A 24081-nucleotide genomic window follows, 5' to 3' on the forward strand; every position below is an offset into this window, starting at 1 on the left:
TGGATAGTACGAGTTTACCAGTGAGCGCGAGAAGGTTATGAGCTGGAACCATTCACGTAAGATAGCCATGATGTCTAAGCTTGACCTTCTCTTTCAGTTTAGCTAAACGTGATTTTTTTTTTTTTTTTTTTAACATAGAGTGTGGGCTTAGTCCTGGTGAGTAATCCGATTGCACCAACTTGGTAGTGAGCACAGTTCCCCCTGTGCCTTGCCAAAGCACATCCCGCTCGGCATGAACACAACGGCCTGTCCCGCCGCTGGAGATGCTTTCCCTGCTGCATCAGAAAGCAGAAGGCTTTCTGTTTGTGTCCTGGAGGGAGTGCTCTGAGCCAGGGCTCCGGAGCGGGATGCGTGTGCTGGGGCCGTGCACACTGCTACCCGAGAAAACTCTTTGCCACCGGTTTTCATGGTGGCCTGGAAAAACAGACAACCAAACTCTACGCTAAGGTGAAAAACAAACCTCACCCTGCTCGCATCACATGTTTTGGCTACCCATCGCATTTATCATTCATTTTTGCTAAAGAATTGCAAGAATCACATCACCCGGAGAAAAGTATATAAGCTAAGCAGGCTTATTTTTGTTGTGCCCTTTTCCAAGCATTTAAAGCCATTGTGGTTTTGTGACAGATGCTCCCTTAATAGCCTTATGATGGGCCCTGGATGGATGAATGGGGCTTCATTTGAAATCAGATCCTCCGCTGTGACGGCTGAAGCCACGATCACTCATCTATTCACAACTGGTGTCAACTCCTGTTATTTAAGAGACAGCTGCATTTCTTCACATGTCCCCGCAGACCGAGGCGGCTCTGCAGTACTGTTATGCAGAGACCCAGGCTCTCCCCTGTCCTCAGGAAGAAAATACTTCAAGGTGATGGTAAAAAGTGGAGGTGTAAGAGAGGGAAGGATTTTTCTTTTCCTCTTGCAGCTCTTGGCAGTACCCTGAAGACCTTTATCACTTCCTCCATCTTCATTTTCTGTATTTTCCTATGATTCAACTCTCTTCAATTTAACGTTCCCTATTAATTATTCTTGCCTTTGAGATCCTCCTTTAATGCTGGGAGTGCAGCAAATGAAGAAATCTACTGCAACGTGGCCAAAGTACTCAGCATCACAGCAGCACAGTGATGGAGGAGTTCGTTGCTGTAATTACTGCCTGCAACCTGCAACGATTTGCTTGTGAACAGCAGCATCCTTTAAACCCCAGGCCGTGTGCTGGGACTTCAGGGGGTTCTCACTCTCGCTACCGGCATGCACAGCCTACGTCTGTTCCATGCGGCGTTCCCTTGGCTGCCTGACAGCGAATTAGCTCCAGGTTTGATTTGATCCTGCATACAACCTGGCTCTGAGGCTTGGAAAGCCTCGCCTCCCTTCACATCCTTGTCCATGGAGGTGATGCAGCCTCATGTGCCTGGCTCGACCCGAGTTACTGTGGGGGATCAGAGGTTTGGGGGAGCTGATGCAGCCTGCCAGCCTCTCGAGGGGCAGGATGACAGCGATGGAAGGAGGAGAGCCGAGCAGGATCCGCCCCATCCACCCTCTCCTCCCTGACAACATCCAGCTTCCAATCCCAGTTGGGATATCTCCATAGGAACCTCGGCTGGGGGGGTCTCTAGCATCTGTCTGGGTGAGGGCACGGCTTCCCAGTGCTTAACTGGTGCTGTGACGGAGGATTACTCAGTACCCCCAATACTCAGCCTGCCCCAGCTTCAGGTGAGCTGAGCTCTGTGAGTCGGGTGCCTGGGGGTCATTCCCACGCTAGTGCATCCAGCCTGGCTGCCGGGCACCCCAGCACCGATACCTGCTTGCCAACACACCCTTTGCCTTTTCTATTAACTCCCCTCTTCATCTCTTTCCTTATTTCTAGTCTTTTCTGTCATTCTCCGCGTTTCTCAATGCCCTAAATTCTTTCAGTTGCCTGGGTCTGCTTTTTGTCTGTTCCCGGTAGTCTCGATGAGGGTCAGCCATCAATTTACACGAAGGTATACAACATTTTCAGTGCTGGTTTTGAGGCTGCATTCCAAAACTGTTTACTCCTCTGGCTGCTCTCCCCTGGAATTTCTCCCATCTCAGTCTGCAGCAGATTTTTTTTCCCCTGGGCTTGGCGGCAGCTGAGCCGGGCCCCGTCGGCACGTTGCACGCCATAAGCTCAGCCGCAGGAGTGTGCCGCCGCACGGCTGCCACGCTAGCATCCAGTGCGGGAATGGGAAGCTCAGGCAGGCTGCTGTTTGGATGCTGAGCTGATTTTAGCTGCTTCTTCCTCCCCTCGGTTCCTGCTGGAGGTATCTCGGAGGCTTCACCGGAGCGCTGGTGCTCCCTGCCCATCCTGCTTGGAAGGACCTGCTGGTCTCCTGGGTGCAAGCCTGAGCCGGCGGAAGATGGGATGTGTTGGGGGTGCCACCTCTTTGGGAACAGGGAAACCCAAGTAGGGAGTAATTGCTACACGACAGCACTCCTGGTATGCCCTCTGAACCGCAAATCTAAAGGCCAAACTGTTGCTGGAGATAATTAGTTGTCGCAGCCAACAGGCTCGATGACACATAATCCCCTCAGAAGCTGGCATCTGTTTAAGCAGCAGAAACAAGAGCACTTTGGAGGCCGCGGAGCGAGTGCTCGGCTCTCCCCCTTCCGCGTCATCTTCATTGCACGGTGCTGGCATCGGAGCTCCTTCCACTTCCCAGCTCCGGGGTTTGCACGCTGGAGTGGAAGCGTATCTGAAATGACACATCAGCTCTTATTTGCAGCCTGCCTTGCCCAGGGCTTGCAGGGGTTAAAGAAAGCTGAAGAAAGGTTAGAAGGTTTTTGAGTTCATGAGGAACCCTCTAGCATTTCTACTCCTGAGCCGAGCAGCTCCATTACTGCTTACATCTTTTATCTTAAATGCCTTGTTTTGAAGCAGATTGCAGGTTTCTGAGTCACTCAGTTTATCAGGCTCAGGGAGGTGAAGCCCAACTATATGATGCTGCTAAAACCAAAATGCACAAGAAATGGCATTTCCCAAACACTGGGAGAGGAGCTCATCGAACTGAGGCTACAAAAGGCAGGTGCTCTATACGGACTAGCTGGTGTTGAGTATCTTCACACAGTAATATTGAAAACAAGGAGTAAATACAGTTTCTTGTGCCTTCATGTGTTGTTTCCAACAGCATGTGGTAGCAGCACTGTTGATGCCAGAGACACTGCATTGAGAAAGGACTGTTGTCCGAGTTATCCCATGGGAACAGACCGGCAGCAGCAGCCTACGTGCAGCGCGTGGATGGGGACCCCTCCCCAGGCACTCTGCCACCACGGAAACCTTCTCCCAGGGTTGTACTGCCTGTGCCAAGCCTCCGCTGGCTGCTTTCTTGGATGAAGAAGTGTAGCTGAGGTTGCAGGCTGTGGTCAAAGCTGGATACCTGTGGCAAAGCTTACACAGATGTACGTTCACGGCTGTTGAGGTTAATGGCAATAAAATGGTTAAACGTCTGCTGGGTTTTTCTTGCCTCAAAGGTGACACCTTGGCAGTGGTTTTGCAGGCAGCCCCCAGCTCGCACTGCGCACACCCGGGGTGCTGACACCGCGCCGAGGCCGAGCTCACGTCCTCGGCGCTCGACAAGCCGCGGTGCAGCGGCAGCCACAGCCGGGGTCTTGGTCGGGGGCAGGTCTGCGGGCAGGGGAGTGGGAACTGCAGGAGAGCAAGCCTGGAGGCAGCGGCATCTTCCCAGCTCCTCCTCCGTTCTGCCGGTCCTGGCCTCTGTCCACGTCTCCTCCGTGAAGGAAAGGCCGTGCGTGGGATACCCCAGCCTCGTCTTGTTGGCTTGCGTTGTGTTTGATTGAAAAAGCAGATCCCTGTTTGTCAACAGCCACAGCTGAGTCACCGCTGGGTTATTTTCTACTCCGTGTACAGGGGCGCTCGAGGGTTAGCTCCAACATCGTGCCCTGGCAAATGCTGAGTTTTTAATGAAGGTTGTCACGAGCAGGGTCCATTGAATGGTGAGACACTGGAATAAGCTGCCCAGGGAGGTGGTGGAGTCACCATCACTGGAGGTGTTCAAGGAACATGTGGACGTGGCACTGCGGGACATGGTTTAGTGGGCATGGTGGGGTTGGGTTGATGGTTGGACTTGATGATCTTACAGGTCTTTTCCAACCTTAGTGATTCTGTGATCTCATCTAACTCTAGGTGCTTAGGTGAAGATGTCTCCACCTGAGTGCTCCTTCCCAGTCCATGGATGGAAGGTTATCTGCATCTGACCTTAGCTTGTACCTTAGCTTCTTCCTTTCTTTCACTGACGAACAAATAACTCGGTGTGTATTTAGCATTAAAACCAATTAATATTTAGTGACTTTAGAATAAGCACTGGGCTTAGGGAGTGTCAGTAGTGGCTCTACAACAGCGTAGTAAACTCACGTAGTATCTTCCACCCAAAGAGAAAAACCGTGTGTGTGCTGCTTCCCGATACAGCTCGGTATGGCTACCCAGGGCAGCCGGTGCTGGGCAAAGACCCAGAGGTCGTGGCACCGCAGCGTTTTTCCTGCAGATGCCATGCCCAGCCATATCTGCTATATTCTTTTTTTGGGGAAAAAAAACCCCTGCAGCCCACTCCCAGAGCCCAGCACTCATCCAGCACACACAGTGGTGATGCAACACATCTTAAATAATCATCAGTTACGAAAGACTTGAAACGTAGCCAAGCAGTGGCATTGTGTCCCTTCAGAAATCAATCCCACCTAAGGGTAGGGATCACGACGTGCACACGTGTGTGCAGATCCCTCCTGTCCTCCTAACAAAAGCCAGAAGGTGTTATGTGCTGCTCCTCGGGCACTTCCAGGTGGGTTATGGCAGGCAGGAGGAAGAGACCTTAGGGGATACGTAATTCAGCTAAGAGGGCAGGAGCATCGTCTGGTGTTTTCTGAGCCCAGCCCAGAAAAGGGAGGTCTTGGGAATTCGCTCCTGGACTTTAGGCAACATGTTTTGTGTTTCTGGCTGTGTTCCTCACTCAGCCAGTCCCGCCTCGATGGGAATCACACAAATGACACGGCAGGCTCTGCTGTTCTGCCGCCGCTCCCGATGATAAATCTCATCTCACCTCTAACCAGATGAGATACCAGCACGAGACACTCCCCAGCTTCCCTCCCCCAAATCCAACCAGCGGCAAGCCACTTCTGGTGCCTGCTTCTTGCGGGCTGCTAACAGCAGGAGTGATGGTCACCAGGCCCGGAGATCGCTGGGGTTATTTTCCTGAATAAACTCTGCTGGATGCCCTGGGAAATGAGGAGGATGGTCCCTGGTGTTAAAGGATGGTGCCAAATCGTTGCTACATTTCCCCCTGCACTGAAGCAGGGCTGTACAGGGCTTGTACATCAAGGTCAACTTGACAACTTCATATTAATACTAATGATAGGCAGGAGGAATGAACAAAAGCAGGTTGGGGTTTAGCTGTCCTAGTTAGACTTGCAGTTTTCCAAGGCATGACAGGATCCAGAATAATTTTTAGCCTCGCGTGTGGATGAGCAGAGTCACTAAATAGCAACCGTATGACAAAGGTACTTCAGGACATAAAGAGTCTGCAGGCGTGAGCTGCTGGCTGGCTCTGCTCACGGGCGGCAGCTCGGTCAGCAGCGTATCACGGTCTTGTTACTGCTGGAGTAAAAGGACACTGTGGTAGAGACTGAGTTTGTGATCAGAGTTCTGGCTGGGAGGGAGGTGGGCTTTGGAGGAAAAGCCAACGGTAACAACCTGAAATTCATTGGTGCGCATTGTCCCAAACTGGTGACTTCAAACCTTCAAACATGCTTACAAATAACAGATGATGGTCTCATTACAATATGCAGAGGATGCCACAAGTTACAATCCTTGTGTGCTTCAGGCTGCTCTAACATTACAGATGCCATCTTGAACGCCCTGGGACAGAATTGCCCAAGGCTTAGAATATTAGAAGTTGCAAGGTGTTCTCTCTCGGAAACGGTTTTGGAGTGGCCCTGGGAAAGCAGATGTGGGCTCACCTTTCTGCAATGAAATTTGAAAATTGGACGGTATGTAAGAGGGGATGATAAAGTTTTTTTTAACATATTGGAGCCCTTACAAAAGAGAAAAACAATGTGTCTGGATCAGATCAATGACCCACCTAACTTAAGTAGTGTCCAAGAGCAGATGTTGAGAGAAGAATACGAATACAGGGCAAGTATGCAGTACTCAGACAGTTTTCCCAGCCTCCAATACTTCATATGGATAGCAGAATTTCAAAGAGAAGGCTGATATCTTTATATTTATTACCCCTCAATGATTTTTCTTCCAGAAATTTGTCTAGGTGCTTTTTGAAGCAATGTAATCTTCTAACAGCCACATCTGCAGCAAGGAATTTCCCAGCTCAGCTACCCTCTGTGTGAAAAACTGCCTCTTTCTGGTTTTTAAACTGCCATGTCAGAGTTTAACTTTGTTAATTACTGTATGGGAACAGCTGTCCTCTCCCTCCTCCCTATTCCCCACTTGTTTCTCTGTAGACATCTCCGCAGACCTCCGCACATCCCCTGTGGAGCACTCTGCTCTGCTCCCGAGACATTCCTGCACGGAAGCTCTTCGGAGCCTTTCATCACACCAGGAAGGGGTTTTCCTCATCTCCTGGATCCTACCCGAGATGGGGAAAGGAGGGAGCCACAACTGCCTTGTTCTATATGTAACCGTCTGCTTTAGGGTCACTCAACACGGCGCTATTTGGAGAAGCAGACAGTTTAACGTCAGCCCCCTCGGAGCTGCAGTACGGGCAGACCTGGTGAACGTGGTTTGCTAGCAGTGGTGTGACCCCTTTTAGAAGTGTCCTCATCTGGGCAATACCGCTGTTTATATAAAGCCTCTGTGATTGAAATCATTGTTTAGCGCAGAGCCGCTGAACGGCAGGGCACCCTCGCCTTTGTTTTCATAAGCAAAAGATTTTTACAGAGGCTGGCTGGATCTTTCCAGTGGTGCCACATAAATCCCAGCCTGCCGGGATGACGCATGGCTCAGGCTGTGCAAGGTCTTCTCTCCCGGTGGCCCTGCACGCAGGTATCCTCCGCACGCCGGGGCAGGCGCAGGCACTAATCGAACTTCGGCTGAAGCAGAGGAAGGCTCAACAGTTCCAGCCTAGCTCTTGCTTTACGTAAGCCTCTGCTTCCTTCTGATGCCCAGCTCTGAAGGACAGTATCTGAGCTGGAGCAGGGATGACGCGTGGTGGGACTCAGCACCCTGGAAGCGAGCGGGATCTATGCCTAAACCCTTATGCAACAGAGTAAGTGGGTTTGATGCTTTTTTTTTTTTGCTTCAGGACTGCTGTTATAAACCTGCTGACAGTGGAGCTGATGGCTTTCTATACTGTAAGACAAAAGAAGAAAGGAAAGAAAAGGAGGGGCTAAAAATAAGCCGTGGGGAGTTTGGGGTAATGAAGGGCTTGCTCTGGGAAGGAGCCCTGATCAGAGGACGCAGCCCCGGCGCTGCAGCAGGACCCCGGCATGGCCACGCGGGGTGGTTGGCTCACCCATGCGGCGCTCGGCCACTCAGCCCAAACAGGGGAGAGGAGACGTCAACGAACCCAGCCCGCCGCGGCCGAGTCCCCCCAGCGCGCATGCCGACAAAGGCACGAAGGCTCGCTGGCCCCAGCGCTCCTTACGTCCCACGGCGGCCGATTCGATTTGGCCCCAAGGCGATCTCATGAGCTCAATACTCCAACCCTGGAAAGCAAACAGCTGTGACCGCAGATGAAACCAGTCCCACGGACTTTAACCTTTTGATCGGTCGCTGGCCAGGGAGATTCATCAGGGTGTGCGCAAAGGCCCAGGACATCTATTTCCACACTTGTGGCAGTAGGGAAGTAGCATTAACATCTCCATTTCTAAGCTGGAAGGAAAAAAATAGACAGAGCTGCAGTGTTTTTGTAGTGCTAGGTGTCTGTCTGCAGCAGGGATAGCACTGTGAGGGATTTAGATCTAATTCTACGAAGGAAAGCATTAGTTAATGAGATCTGTGCTCTCCTATCAAGTAGATAGAGGATGCCCGTTGCTGAATGACGACGCAATTACGAAGAGTGGGGTGGGTCTGTCGGGAGCTGAATTCAATTAGAGGCCTCACCATGCTGAGGAAGATGGGTTGCTGGTGATGAAGTGGGAATCATGTTTCTGGATCTTCTCATCTGTCCATTTTCCTGACCTATTAGCAAGCTATAGGGATTTCTGCTTTCAAATCCCGTTCAAGCATCCCTGCCAGAAACTGTGGGTACCAAAACCAGCCAACGCTCTGCCGTGGGCAGCTGTGACCCACAGCTAGCAAAAGCAAAACCTGGAAATTTTACCCGTGGCTGCACGCTTTAGTTATCCCAGACATAGGTGAATCTCTCGGGTGTGCAAAACCTTGCTATGTAAATGGACTTTCTGGTCCTTCTCAGCGGCTGACAGGCTGAGGCTCCTCCGAGGACGGCTTTGCTTGTGGTATTGCAGCATTTTGGTTTCAGTCCAGGCCGGATCCAGAAGCAGAGACACGTAAGGGAAAATTCATGGACTTTCTCATCCCTTTAGGAAACATTCATTCCAATCATTAGGAGGAGATTTGTTTGCCGTGTATCAAAATAGCTTGATGGTTCCCACCAGGGAAGGCTGTCACCTGGGCCAGGCTGGTCTGGCGAGATGTCCTGCTGACCACCCACTTCTCCTTTCTCCCTCTCTTATGGGCATGAGCAACCTCAGAGAGGTCTGTAATCATAGCCTCCTGTCACCAGACAACCACCCCTGGAAGGTTAGGCTCCTAACCAGCTCACCTAATAGCGGTTTGGGTTGCTCCCAGGTCTCTGCATGAGTGGGCTGAGCCCTGTCTTCAGCTGAAGATGCATCAGGGATGTGCACGTGATAAAATCAGCTTGGGATACTCGGTACGGGACAGCCCAGCCGCAGAGCTGGCGTGGCTTTGTGGGAGACGAGCTGAGGAAACCACCTCCAAGGCATGTTCCTCCACGAGGGCTGGGGACAGCTGCTGTCTCTGCACTTGAGGTTGTCCCCATGTGCCCTGGGGACACGTCCCTCCCAGAAGCAGCCTCCGCTGCCTGCCCATGGACCTGCCAGTGACCATGTCGCTTGGGAGCGAGCCACGGGCCAAGGTGTTGCGGTAAGCCAGGTGGGCAGACCAGGAGTCCCTGCCTGCTTGGTGGGAGAAGTTTGAACTGACCCAGGAGCACTCCCCTTCCAGCGGGAAGATGGAGCTGGCCCAGAGCAGCGTTAGGTCTGGAAAACATCAGGACTTCTTCCAGACAATGTGGACTTTATTGCCAATAAATGCTTTTGCTGAGGTTCCTCTCGGCCGCGGACAGGGAGGAGAGCATCTCAAGCAGATGGCTGGTTAGCACAAGCACCGCCCTTGCCCAACCCGTGGTTTTGCGATCTCTGCTGCTGGAGCACCTCAACTCATTGATGTGACTGATCTGTCCTCCCAGCCTCCCACCAAAGTAGGGAAATGTTATTAATCACACTTGCTTTAAGAGGAATATAAGTATTAAGGGGATAGATGACTCTCCTGAGGACACGACAGGAAGTCCATGGTGGCGCTTGGAAGTCAGTTTGGGGTCCCTAAATGACAGTCAGGAGATTTAACCACAAGACCTTTCCGTACTGAGTTTTACAACCCTTAAGCAATATTCTTCCACGCTTTTATGAGGGATTTTGCCCATGTAGGGGCAGATACTAACAGGCTGGTAGAAATTTGTTGGCCTGTTATAAGAAAGAAATATATTCCCTACATAAAGAGCAGCCTATAAAATGGTGTAACAATTGATGATTAAATCATAAGTTAACCCAAGAATTTGAATAGAGATAAATAAATGCCTTTTTTTTTTTTATGGTGAACAAAGAAGGCTGAAAATGGATGTTGTCATGTACTTTTCTGCTCCATCCAATATAATTTCAAGCATTCCTATACAGATTTTGATGCGTTCTGCAGATCAATGATGCTGCATTTAAACACAAGCTAAGCAGCAATTACAGATGCATGCAAGATTTATTCATCTGGTGGCACTGCACCAGCTGATGGAAGGATCAGCCGTATCCAATCAATGTTTGCAGCTTCTCAAAATAAAGAGCTTTTTGGCTCCCACTGCAAAGTGAAAATAAAAATAACCCCCTGAATCCCAGGAGTGCCCCCTTACGTCCATACAGGGAAGGCTGCAGGATGACTCTGGGTCATATCTGCACTGTTGCTCATGCTAAACCTTGCCTTTGCACACCCATATATGTTGTTCCCGTTGGGTCTTCACGCACTCGCTGCATGACCCACTCGTCCCTAGGGCTGAGGATGGGGCTGATGAGATTTAAGGCATAAATGAGGAAAAAGGAGGAGGATGAGCAGTGTGGAGGAAGGAGCCAGGGAGCGGGCAGCCAGCATTCCCCGGGATCATCTCCCACGTGCCGGAGGGCGTCCAGGCATGGCGTGCACGGGCTGGGAGCCAGCGTGACGTGCCATGCTGCGGCGCGAAGGGAGCAGCTGGGGACTGCAGTCGAAACCACGGAGGTGCGTAATGTGGCTCTGTTGTTATGGGAACACGTGGCAGGGACACAAGGTAGCATGTTTAAAGGCAGATACTGGATTTTGTCCAATTTTTTTTCAGGTTTTCCCTCTTGATGTGGGCTATACATCAAATATAGCAGCTCTCCCCTCCTGTGGAGCAAAGCTGCTTGCTCCCCACTGTCACTGCGAGATGCTCTGACGAGCCAGGGAGTCCCACTCTGCAATGCTCTTTGCTGGGACTTCAGACAGGGTACCAGTGCTAATCCTACACTCAGATTTCCCGTCAAGCTGATGGAAAGCAGCAACACATCAAGCAGAGACAGTAGGGTCAAAGCAAAACCTATAGCCCTCCCATGGTACTTCTGTTCCGGGGCAAGGGAAGAAAAACAGCGGGATGAAGGGACCGAACCAGGCAGACCAGGGGTTTGGGCAGCTCTTTCAGACACTCAGCTGGGTGCCTGCCCAGAAGGCAGAGCAACCCTTGGTAAGATAAACAGGTCACGCGGGTGACCTCTGTGCATTTAGCACATTTTCTATTTACTACCAACTACGTTAAGCAGATGCTCTTAAGTCTCCCATAGTGATGGCAGATGTCTGAATGAGCACAGCAGGGCTGAGCCTCGCTGCCCGGCCTGCGTGTTCCACTTCCAAGGAAGCTCCGCTGCTGCTGGGAAGCACAGGCAAGTGGGAACCCCATCCAGCCCGGCCCAGGGAGCAGCCATAGGTGGGAAGAGGTTGCCCAGAGGTACGCCCGGGGTGTCCTGCGCTGAAAGTTCTCCTCTGTCACCATCAGGACTGGCACTGCCAGCACCGCGTGCAGGGGGGACCCGGTCCAGACTCCGGAGCACGAGATGCAGCTCTTCATCGTGGGTGGTGAAGAAGTTCTTACATCCTTCAGGGTGGTCCCCCGGGCAGGATACAGGCAGCTGAGCTCCCCGGTAGGCATGTGTAGCCTTTTTTCCTGACTTTATTTGTAGCTTCTGTATTTGTGTCATTTCTTTGTTTACCTATTTTTGTTCAATGAGATACTCCTCCAGGGATCTCTTCATGCAAAGTTGCTGCTTCCGACTTTAGTTTAATGTGAGCAAAGATTTTTGCCTGGACTCCGTTACCAATTCCCAGCTCTCAGCAGCTGCTAGCTAGTGTCAGCCTCCTCTCTCTCTTTTTTTCTTGTTTCTCTTTTCTCATTTTTTCCTTTTCTCCTATTCCGGCCCGCTGCAGATATTTGGCCTCTCTGTTCAGCCGACTCCCTGGTGCAGCATTTCTCACGTTGGGGATTGCAAAACTGTGGAGCTGTTTAACTGAAAATGTTTAAACTGACATTAACGCCGCTCGGTAGGATGTACTGGCTGGTATTTTCCTGAACGAGGATTTGGAAATGGCTCTTATGCTATCGTCAAACCTTACGTACCAAGAGCAATACTGAGGGATTGGGAAATGTTGATTTATGCCATTAAAAGTGCTGCCAGAGCCTCAGAGCTACAGCGGCTGCTGGCGGGGTGTTTCATGGCCTGGGCTGGCAATTTTGCAGCACTGAATTTCTTTTCAACGCCGGTGCTCCCAGAAAACCTGCTGCTCAACGTAGCCCCGCAGGGAAGGGGTTACAGCAAGGCAAAGCGCATCATAAACCCCCAGCAAGGCTGGGACTAACCGGCAAAACCCGAGCTGACACTTCCTTGGCGTGGCTCCACGGTGTGGTTTGTGCCTGGTTTCTTTCTCCCCTGAACCTCTTCCCTCCCCTCCCAGCAGCATGGAGAAGGTGCTGCCTAAAATCCAGGCTCAGCACCATTTCTCCTCTCTTTTCCCAATAAATTCAGCCCCAGAAGAGACCCCCAGGGACCTCGGAGGAGGTGCCTTCTCCAGGTACTCAAGCACTTAAATGCTTTAGGTGTATAGGAGGTGGGGAGGGTGTCAGCATGAGGATTTTGGCACAGGGACGGGTGTTCGCTCTGCTGTACTCCAGCCTCCTTCTGCTCTGAACTCTGCTGTCACCACCCAACTAAGCAGCCCTGCCTGGCGCCTGTGCCTGCAGAGCGGAGTGAGTGTGCGCCCATCCACAGCAGCCCCCGCCGAGCTGCTGGGGGGGGTCAGAGGCATGTGGGAAATTAGAGGGTTTTCTGGTGGGGGCTGGCAAAATAGGAGTTGTGGGTTTGGGTCTGTGTCTTACGCCAACGGTCTGAAGATGAGGACCAGATCTGGAGAAGGTGAAATACCAGTTTATAGACAGTCTCAGTGTTGTTTTTAATCTAAGAGATAGTGTAAAAGGTACGGATGAACAAACTGATACGGACCTAGCACTAGCTCTGTGTGTTGCAGGGGAAAAAAAAAAAGGGGGAAAAAGAAAAAAAGATAATAATAGGAAAAGGTAAAAAATCTGCCTAAAATGTATCTGGCTCACTGTGCTGGCTGGGCTCATGCCCGGCTCATACTGCGGCAGCATCACATTCAGCTGCCTTCGGTTCCCCTGCCCAAATCAATGATCGTCTCATCAGCACGTGCATTGGCAAAAAACCAGGTATGAACCCCTTGTCCGGTCTCCAAGAGAGGGAGGAGGCAGGAAGGCCACCCCTGGCACTGACCCAGCCCCGGAGTGGGCCACAGCCGGGCGACGTGTCCCCCCACCCAGGTCGTGCCGACTTTGCGGAGCTGGAGGCATTGGGCTGGGGAGCAGCCGTGCCTGCCGCTCTCCGCAGGGCTGCTAACGAATCCCAGGGGAAAGCACAGCCCTTCCCGCCTGCCCGGCCACGCTGCCTGCGGCCAAACACCCCTGGTGCCAGGTTTCCTCCGAAACACCCCACATAAGCACCGTATGCACGGCACCAGCCGTGCCCAAACACACGCCTGTGCTGCCGAGCCCCAGCCGCATCTTCTACATGGAGAAAGAAATCCCGGATTTCCCCCTCTCCCACCTAAAAAGCAGTAGGAAATCAATGGCCGGGGGTTGAATATTGGCTCAGTGCTTGGCCAGGATAAGCAAGAAACAAAGTGGTGTTTGCTACAGGGCTAATTAGAGCCATTATATCAATTAGTCTGTGAAATGATTAGTGCCCAGGGCTCTACCAGGAGAATCCTGATTTCAGCAGGAATGTCTTGGGCGAGCGCTGGGACTCTGCTCCCGTGGGGCTCACCCGGACACCCCCTGCCATGCTCTGCCCAACCCAACGGGCTCCTGCCTCGCTCCGCTGCTGCCTTCGCTGCTCTTGCCACCGTGGACGTTGGCGTCTGATAAATAGGAGTGTGTTTATTGTCCCCATGGGGGAACCGAGACAAGGAGCTTCAACCCGCTCGCTGATGGGCACCATGGGCTCTACGGGGGCCCCGGGGAGCTCTGCCTTCCTACCGGGGGCTGTGCCACCCTCCCTTCGTGGGCACAGCTCCGGGTGCTTCACCCCTATCATTGCCGAGTCCTGGGATTTTATGGCAAGTGTCGCAATGTTTGCTCCTTTTTTTTTTTTTTCTTCATTTTTATTCTCTCTTAAAGCCTCAGCCCCTCAAGGCTGGATATTAGATGGACTATTTGCTTAAGGAAATAAAAAAGGACTTTCCAGCTCTCCTGTTCACAGACAAAAGGCTTTAAAGTATAAGCCAGAGGGCTTAGGAAGCAGCAGATAAAAGGAATTTTCCAATGGTTGTCTTAATATATATTGAAAAACGGGGGGTTTTTAGCTAAGCTCATGATTGGTTTTGGATTTAACTCCTCACCTTAAACACCTGAGTGTGGGGATGCTGCACTGCTCCCCCTCTTCTAGCAGGGGGTGCGCGTGTGTGTGCTGGACCCTAAGAGAGCGCAGGGGGAATGGCAGCGGCTGCACACCTCTAGCAGTCACTCAAACGTTTTTTGGGCTCCTCTGCACCATGGGGCCTGATGAATCGCACCGCCCCGGCACAGCGCATCCCCTGAGCAGGGGCAGGGTGGGGGCCGGGGTGACCGATGGAGGAATCGCACCTCCTGCGTCAGGGAAGGGGAGCGTCACGCTGAGAAACGCGGGGCAGGGAAAGGAAAGGGAGATAACTGCATCCTGAGCACACGGAGCTTATCTAGCCTGCCTGGCAGTGCTTGTCCTGGGCTGGGGTGGCTCCTCCTGAGCTGTTGATCCCACGGCCGGTGGTAGGCAGCTCTGTCCGAGAGCTCCCGACGCGCTGCTGTGCGCTCCCCGGACCGCAGCAAAGTCCCTTTGCAACTTCTCCTTCCAGACCGGGATGATTTCTGGGATAGGACCCGGGGCGGGGAGGGGGGGCAGGCAGCATCTCCCCGTCACACTGTCACCACTGGTGCCTGCAGACCCATGTGGAAGACGGCTTGTTCCATCCTGGAGCCCGGCTACAAAGAAATTCCCGCGTTCCTGCCATTCTTTGCCATTTAAGGATTTCAAATGGACTGCAAATACGTCGGGAAATTATGCACCACCACCACGCTCGCATCCCAGCACCGCAGATGGTGCCAGACCTGACGCCAGTCATGTGAAGGAGAGCCACGGCACGGTGGTCTCCTGACAGCTTTGCCTGCAGACACACTGCAGAACCGCGAGGCTGAGAGCAGCCGGACGGTCCCCGCTTGGCCACACGCGCTGCAGCGGGACAGGGCTCACAGCCCCCGGTGACTGATGGGCTGGATGCCGCCTAGCTGGCATAAAGCAGGACTTACCCACGCAGAGGGACATCTGCCTTGCTAGAGCTACCCGATTCCCAAAGGAGCTTCAAACAGCAATAGGATGCCCCCAGAGCCTCGCTGGTAGGAGACACCCCATCTCCTGCCCTCACCCCGTATGAGCGACGCTGTTTGTCTTGCAGGGCAGGCTGTGACGGCGGAGCTGGGGGCACACGGTACGACAAACTGCAAGGTGCAGAAAGGGAGAGGGAAGCTTGGGCTCCCTGGCTCTGCAGGAGAGGAGGAGCAGGGGCTGCGGGTTCCCGGAGAGCCTGGACGCCCCGGCTGTGGAGCTGCATCCCGGCACTGCCGTCTCCCGGTGTGGGAAGGAGGTTGGGGTGAAAGAGGGGAGACCGCAGCGATGGGCAAGCTGCAGGGCGTGAGCGCTGCCTGCTGAAAGGCAGAGCTGGTGGGCGAGGGGGGCTGCGGACAGCGGTAGGGGTCACAGTGGAAAACCGAACTGAACGGAACAACAGAAAATAAAAAGCCCAGCCCCAACCCTTGGTGGCAGCCTGCCAGCTCCAGCTGGTTTCGTAAGGACATTTCAGCCTAAAAATACACCAATACTCAGCCAAAAAACCTCAAATCTTTCTGCACCGAATCTGTCACCTACAGCCCTTCGAAAGGCAGGAGGAAATTCCTGCTGGGTCTGTCAGTCGGCGATGAGACCAGGTTATCCAGGGTTCAGGACTGCGGTTTAGCAAGTTTCCTTGGGCGTGAATGCCCTGTGCTGGGTTTATCGGTGGTGCTGGCTGCTCCTCATCTCCAAGCAAAATGTGAAAAGAGAAGAGGTTGTTCCCAAATTCTGGCAGTGTCCCCTCCTCCAGGCAGGGTGAACTACTGCCCGGCTCCTACCCTTTCAGGTGGGAGCTTTGTCAAAAGTGGTACAGCCCTGATTGCTACTGTGGGTCATCAAATAGCAATTTATTTAGTCAAGATGTCAAGATTTTACTAATCCCCAGGCCAAAGACAACATGGTTACGATGCGACATGGCAATGAAAAACGGTGGGGAGGTAGCAGGTACTGCTACGTCTTTGTCCCCGAGGAATGAGCTACCTACGTAACTTCTCTGCTCCTCACAGAATCACTAAGGTTGGAAAAGACCTGTAAGACCATCAAGTCCAACCATCAACCCAACCCCACCATGCCCACTAAACCATGTCCCGCAGTGCCACGTCCACACGTTCCTAGAACACCTCCAGTGATGGTGACTCCACCACCTCCCTGGGCAGCCTCTTCCAGTGCTTCACCACTCTCTCAGGAAAGACATTTTTCCTAATATCCAGCCTGAACCTCCCCTGGCACAACTTGAGGCCATTTCCTCTTGTCCTGTCCTCCTTGCAGTGCAGTCTGTGTTATCTCTTGTGTCTCTTCAGACAGATCTTAGAAAGATTTTTTTGGGGTAAAGGAGGATTAGGGGGGGAAGTGCCAACACTATAGCACCAGTTTTTGCCTGCAAGATCCGTATCTAAAGAGGTGCTGAGTTTTTAGTGGAGCTGGCTGAAGAATTTGCTATTTCAGACAGAAAGGCAGCGAGCAAAGTGTCGGAGCTCTGGTTCAGCTGGTGAATGCTTTCCTGGATGTCCCCACGTCACTGCGTGCTGCCACAAGCTCCGCTTTAAAGCCCAGCTCTGTAGCTTCTCCTCTTCACGGAAGAAGTTAAGTGGGGGGTGATGGCATCTCAGATACCTTCACCAGACCGAGAGGGGATATAGTCCTTCAGGGGTTCACAAGAGACAGGACCTCCTGCTTTTCCTTCTCCTTCATTTTCTTTAGAGTTTGCATGAGCTCCAGCCAGGAAATGTCTTTTGAGACAGTTCCCCCTTTCTCCGATGACTCGCATGTGTGGCTTGGAAAGCGTAAAGGGAAAAGCCCGGCTCTGGGACTAAGTTTCTGAGTGGCCTTTCCTCCGTGGAGAGGCTGTGCCCCAGGAGAGAGCAGGTCTGGTGGAGCTCTCCTCTGCACCGGTGTCTGAGCACGGCCAAGCAGGGTGGGCCATATAACAAGTGGCAATGCCTTATGATGGAGCTGTGTTATGCAGAGAGTCCTGCAGACCTCTGCTCCCTCTGCTTGTAAGTGAGTTTTCTGGTGAGGAAGCTCGGTCCTCACGCTCTCCTGGCAGTGTTTGTTGGGATGGGAAGGTGAGCATTGCTTAACACCCACCTTCAAGACACCGTGACGTGGTCTCCACCCTGCTTTGGGCCAAGAGAGGCAGCCTCTGGAGAGATTGCACCCAATTTTGGTGAAATTGGGGCTCCAGGTAGATGAAGACTGAGGGTGAGATGCTGGAAAACATCCAACTGATTTCAAAGACAACGTCTTTCCTGTTGTGCCCTTCCTCCAGCTCACACTCAGCCCTAGATGTAGCCGTATAACGATAGCAATTTCTTAATTTATGAGGATGATAACGAAGCCTGAGACCTCTACCAAGCCCAAGCCCTGCTAGACTCTAGCAGGCTGATGCTCAGCCTGCCCCCGTCTCCCCCACCTCGCACTAACCAGAAACAGCCCTGCTCCATCCAGACCTGGCACCAGCAGACGTCGCAGAGCTGCTCCTCCCTGGAAATCTATTTGCATCCCATTTGTGGGAACTGAGCACGGCTGGCGATTCCAGTCAACCAGCTCCGGCCTTTATGAGCTGTTTTGTTTTGCTTGTCGTAGGGGGTACTTAATTATTCAAAGCTGGTGGGCACATTTACTTACAGGGGTAAATTAAACCATAAATTCAGACAAATGTATCTACATCTCCGTTTGTGATATATGTTCCCTTTCAGCTTTATTGGTGCTTGGGCTCCAAGACACAAAGGTGGGTTGTTCAGTAAACAGCGCAATGCAAGTCATCCCAATTAATTGGATTGTTCCATTTATGCTGCTACTCCCTCCAATTAAATGCAAGGGAGCGCAAGTGACAGGCAGGAGTTAAGATGGGCGCACAGAAAACCATATCCTAATGCAAAAGCTGTGATGAGAAAATGGAATCTATGCACCTGACGGGAATATTAATGCAAAACCTTGACCTATAATTTTTCTTTCTTCAGTCTGAGAGAGCCAGCAACATTTGCAGCTCATTAAAACAGACCATGTCCTGACAGTTGTGCATAATGCCCATGTCCCGCAAGTCCTATGGTCTAAACGTTTAGACCACGGGACTTGCGGGACGTGGGCATTACCGTAGAGCTGCATGGTCCTGCATGGCTAGGAACAGGAGACTGCAGCCAACCCGGAAGACCCCTTTTCCCTTTTAAACCCAGTGTCATGAGAGAAAGAGCGAGGGGAAAAAACCAAAAGACAAACCCAAAAGCACCGGTTTGGATTGGACCTCTGGAGTTCATCTGGACCATGCCCCTGTTCAAAGCAGGGCCAACTTCAAAGTTAAATTCAATTTGAAAGCTAGCTCAGGTGGCTCAGTGTTGAGTATTTCCAAGGATGGAGATTTTACAGCCTCTCTGGGCAGCCTTTTCCAATGCTGCCTTGTCAAGGCTCAGTCTGGAAGCCGTTCACCACATCACAACAACATCTGGCTCTACTTTCTTAACTGTTTTCTCGATGCAAAGTGTGTGTTGGCATGTGGGATGCAATAAATATCAGTAGGGAAGGTGATATCATCACGCAAAGACAATTCTTTTGCAAGGAACAGAGATCAGAAAACAGTCCCACATGAGACAGGGTGAGAAGGAAGGCACTGCGGTATTTTGTTCCGAGTTTGGTGCTGCTTTTCTATAAGGCACTGCCAGAGGAGTTCTTGAAGATGGCGCAACCAAGTGTTGTCCCGTCTGGGCTTGGTATTTGGCAGACTTGAGGTGCCAGGGCTGTGGTTAGCTATGGTAGAGCAGCAGACACAATCGCATCTCTCTCTCTCCACTGAGCAGCGAGGTCTGTATCCCCCTCCGGAGGTATCCCTCCCTCCCTTTGCTCCCTGTGGAGAGAGCCAAAGGCAACAAGCTTCCTAGCCCTGACACCTCTGATATGTGTGAAGATGGATGGGTTGAATGCAGGCCTAAAATATTTTACATTTTCACGGTAGTTTCACAGCCCTGGCATTATCAAATGATCTTTCAATGTACTTGGAAGCAGGAGGAGAATAACTTGAGATGGATTCTGGCTTTTTTGTGTCTGTTACTTGCAAACTGTCTCTGCCTACACATCTTGCAGGGTCTGTGCCTGTTTGGATATGCACACAGAAAACCGGCGCTCGTGTGGATGCTCGGTCTGCTCCATTCCCCCCCTCCCCGAAGTTTGGAGGCCATTCAAAGCAGGTCCCCATTCCTGGGTGGTTAAGATCAAACTTGCCCTGTGCACTGTACTCCACTGACCAGGCTAGTTAGGAACTCGAGGCTAGGAAACACAAGACACTTTTGAAATCTGAACAAAAGCAGGAGATTAAGGAAACCAGCTGGAAACCTCTATTTTGCTGATTTTGAAAGCAAAATGTGGGTCACAGATGTGCTTCCACAGACAGAAACTGGCTAAAGAAAAAGACATCAGCAGTGCCCAGACTCTTTGATGATCAGAGGTAGATTTAGCTCCCAGGCACGGAGACAAGAAAGGAAGAGGAGACGAAGTAGGAATAAAAACATAATCAAGAGATTAGGAATGTGGAACTCAACTCACCCATAAATTTGCTTTAGGGAACGATGAAAAAATGCAGTAACGAAAAAAGATGGAACCAACTGCTACATCTTAGTCTCTTCCCTTCTCTTGCTGTCCTTATGGTTTTACTTTTTGCTGTCCGAGACACAGGATGCCCATTACAGAACCTCCCCTCTTCCTCGGTCATGTCTTTTCTTTGCAAAAGCGCTGTTTTCTACTGTTCCTTCACAGTAGCTACGAAATCCTTGCTAAGGGCAGGCTGACTTTAGAGACTAAAAGAAGCAAAGCTTTGCAGGGAAGTCCATGCCATTAGGCAGGCTTGCATTGGAAAGTAGAAAGCAATGCACTCCTGTCCATCTTTGATAGAAGGGAAGAGCTATTATTCACTTCTGTTTTAGGTTAATACAAAATATTAAATATATTTTCAGTGAAATTAATGATAGATTAATAAGAGCCATGCTGCTAACTCTTGCAGGCTGTTGATTAGCCTGTGACTTGGTCTCCCAGGGGCCGTAGCAGAAGGCCTGTTGTTCGAGCCATTTAAAAAAACCTCAAGGTAAAGCGCTGGAAGAGCAATGTAGGACAACGGCAGCACTGACTCGGAGAAGCCCAAGCGGTGGTTCCTTAGAAATAGCCAGGCAGTGGAGGGGGGTTCCTGAAAAGCATTCGGGGCATTCTGCAGGTGGTTTCTGGGGCGAAGGGATGTGCCTGGGCCACCGCTGAAGGTCCCGCCCGTGCTGGCCACGACAGGACCTGGTTGCTCGGTGCCTTCAGGCTTTGTGACATGTGCTGAGCAGCCATGGAGTGCAGTCTCTGACTCCTGCAGCAAACTTCCCTCCTGCCAGCAAAACTCCAGTCCCTACGGCTTAACACCAAGAGAAGCCTTAAATCAGAGTGATGCTATGGCAGCTCACTGCCTGTCACTGTTTTTCAAACTTTGGGGAACTTCAGATTCAGTTCTTGTCTGGAATTTATTTTTCTCAGCCCTAATGCAAACCCATTTTGTAGTTGCTAGTGTTTTAAACCCAGTATCAGTGTCAGTAAAGATAAGCCCTTTCCGGGGGTGGGGGGGAAATTAGAAAACTGTCTCAACTCTTTCACTCATGCAGAAGAAAACAACCCCAAAGCACTGAAGGATTAAATGAAAAATATGCCTCTTTTCACTGGGAGTCCACTGGGCGTGAATAAGTGCCAACTGAGCTCTTGCCTGCATCACCATCTGGTGTGATGGCACCAGGGCCTAGAGGTGCAGCAGGACGCGTTACAGTGCCCTGCCCTGCCACAGCATCTCTGCTCCTGGTGACCGAACCGCCGGAGGCTCCTAAACGGCAGCAGGTCCGTAAGTGCGAAGGACTTTGTTATCTCCAGCTTCACCACCTGAGCTAGCCCAGAGGAAACAAGTGTCCAGCCACAGCACGCGTCGCAGCGTGGCCAAGGGGAGAGGCAGCACAGCCCTCCCCTGGCAAGGAGGATCATGCACACTCCTCCGGATGCAAGGGATTTTGTTAAAGACACCGAAATTCATTTTGCTGGGCTGCAACAACACGTTGATACTGCTGTGAATACCACAGCCCAGAGCCTCTTCAGCTGATGTCTAGAAACTGCTTGTGGTTTCAGAGCTCTTGCTGATGAATTGCCCAGCAGCTGGTCACGTTGGGAGGGCTATGCTTATTATTTTCAACTGCCATCTCGCATGGAAGGAAAATCAAAATACTTTCCTCAAGGTAATTGGCTCTAAAACAATTGAAGAATTTTCCACTAGGTTGTAATGCAATTAGGACTGGCATTTTCTATCATTTATATCTCTAAAGGTATGTTTATGCCATCAGACCCTTCTTTTGTGAAAAAAAAAAAAAAATTGCAGGCAAGAGAAGGCTGATTTTGCTATTACAGGCAATGAAATATAGATTATACATGGATGTCCACCTAGTAGTGATTAAAAGGCAGCATAATGTCAAGATCACCACTGAGATGTAGTCGCTCGTGGTGAGAAATGGTTGGGTAGGATGCTGTGACACCAACCGCACATCTGCAGGTTTCCCATTTGGTTTTCGGTCAATGCCAAGCGATGTGTCATCACTCGCCTTCTGCTGCAACATCGCAAGAGCAGAGATAATCCTGCGCTCCCTAACTGCCCTGCCAGCTTGGATGGGAGGAGCTGGTGCAGACGGGGAACGCTTAGGAACACGGAACAGGACCATCAGCCACACCGATGCTTGGGTTTGTGTTTTGATAGATATCCAGGAAAACCCTAAGCAGAGATGCCAGACAATCCAAACACGCAGTAACAACTCCAGAAGTGCGTGAGCCAGCTGGTGAACTTGTTGATATGGGATACTGTGAAAGCCAAAAGCGTGGATGGAGCACTCCCCTGTCACCATCTGGGGAAGGCTCTATTTCTCTGACTACTGAAAGATCCAAGGGCGTAACTGGGGAAATGATCACCCCATGCCTGCTTGTTCCTTGTGCTTTTACTGACGTTTTACTGACTACTGCCCAAGACACAGTACGGGGCCAGGGGACATTTTGCCTGACTGCAACAGCTGCTGCGACTGAAATTATGGGATGAAAAGCTTTAGCCTCCTTGCCTAGGTGGAAGCAAACAGATTGGATGAATTACCATTAGGAATGGGTCTGAACTGAAGCCGGGGAAGCACTCGACGTTTCTTCAGAGCCAGGGCAGCCATTTAATGGGTAGATGTCCTGTCCTTATGATGGGATGACTCAAAGCCATGGATTCAGACAATCACCATTAAAAAAAAATCTGGATGTGGTCCCTAATGGTAGAGATGCCACCGACGTATTACGAGAATAATGCAATGCCACTGTAAAAGCAAAGAAGTCCCTTACCCTTGGTTGTAAGCCAACTGCCCATCAGTACAGTGTATGACTACCAGAAAAGCAAACCCTGGAGCTGTACTGCTACACAAAGCAGGTGATCACACCCTTCTGTTATCCATCAAACACATGAAGAAGCCATCAGCTACGTCCACGGGTTGGTCCGCCTCTGCTCTCTAGATCCACGTTTGTAGAAACCTACCTTGAGACCTTTGGGAGCAGTTTGGGAACCTGGCCTTGGGGTCACAGACCTGGCCCCAGACTGGCCGGAGGGGACATGAATGTCCTGCCTGATCCTTCCTGCCTTGCAGCAGCCTGTGACGCAACACGCATCCCAGTCTGCAAGCAGAACCGTGTTCAGATCCACCGCTATGAGGTCACTAACTTCAGTTAAAACTTTAACAAGCCCAAACGCAGCTTCTTAACACAAAAGACTATGGACAGGGATACTCACTATTGGGCAGAGTCATTAAGTTGATATTCCCGGGACCGGTTGAAGCATTCTTGGATCCCAGAGTCTGCCCAGAGTCTCATCATAGCTGACAGCAGCTCTGGAGAGAAGGGCTCTGTGTCCTCCATCCGACTTACGACATCGCAGACCATCTTGGCATCAGCCTGCAGAGGAGAGAAACAAGAGGTCACACAGATGCTCAAGGCAGAGTTGGGAGCCACAGATTTCAGAAACAGTTCACCAAACCGTCAGGAGTAAATAGGCTGCGTTTCTCGGGATGGGGGTTTAGGATCCACACCGTATGATGCAGCAGAAAGGGCAAAAGGAGGACGGAGCAAGGAAGCCCCAAGAAAAGCGGTTATTTGTGCAATCCACCTCACATCAACTAATATTTCTATTCAGCAGACAAACCAGTTGGCACTGCGTATGTGTGGAGCTTCTTGGGAACAGAAGGAAATTCATACAGGTACAAGTATATTTTAAATTGTTAGCAAAGTGACGCATATCCTGCAACGATACCTGTTTTAACTGAGTGTGTAACCCTGCTGAAGTAGGGGCCATTTGTATCAGAAAGGACAGCAGAAAGGCTCCAGAAACACTTTTTTTCAGATGCTGGTTTATTGCTTTTCCTGAATGCTTGTTCTTTGCTATGAGCCCCTGCTACAGGGGCTAATTCGTGTTCACGCAGACCACCTTGGCTGGCTCTTGTGCTTTGTGAGTCAGAGGGAGAGGAATCTCCCGCGGTTAAGGAGTATGGCAGTGAGGGCAGGGCCAGCTGGCCGTTTTCGGATGGAATCTTTTTTGGTGAGAAAAATGTCATTCGCTGGAACAGGAACTTTTCCTGGAGGATAGTGTTCTGACACAACTCAGGTCCAGAAGATGTCTCAGGTTTAGGATGGGAACATCTAGACAGCCTTGGCATAGCTGAGTTCAGCCCTACTGTAACAGTTCGCAGCGGCTGATGCTTCACTCATTTGCGAAGCAGGACACCCAAATTCATGACCTGCCTCTGCTTGCTTTGCAGTAAGTGGATCCCCCACACCCCCCCAGACTCC

General features: G+C 51.3%; 1 protein-coding gene across 3 annotated transcripts in view; it reads right to left on the reverse strand.

The window, feature by feature from the left end:
- Positions 1-24081, reverse strand: part of GNAO1 (G protein subunit alpha o1) — a 149033-nt gene that overhangs the window by 27834 nt on the left and 97118 nt on the right. For 2 of the 3 annotated variants that reach the window (XM_059824923.1, XM_059824922.1), the window contains exon 4: positions 23030-23190. In XM_059824923.1, coding sequence (XP_059680906.1) covers positions 23030-23190 — 161 coding nt within the window. The remainder of the gene's footprint in view (positions 1-23029; positions 23191-24081) is intronic. The other variant, XM_059824924.1, reaches the window with a different exon arrangement.

Source organism: Gavia stellata, chromosome 15, assembly GCF_030936135.1.
Source record: "Gavia stellata isolate bGavSte3 chromosome 15, bGavSte3.hap2, whole genome shotgun sequence".
In the NCBI taxonomy this organism is placed as follows: domain Eukaryota; kingdom Metazoa; phylum Chordata; class Aves; order Gaviiformes; family Gaviidae; genus Gavia; species Gavia stellata.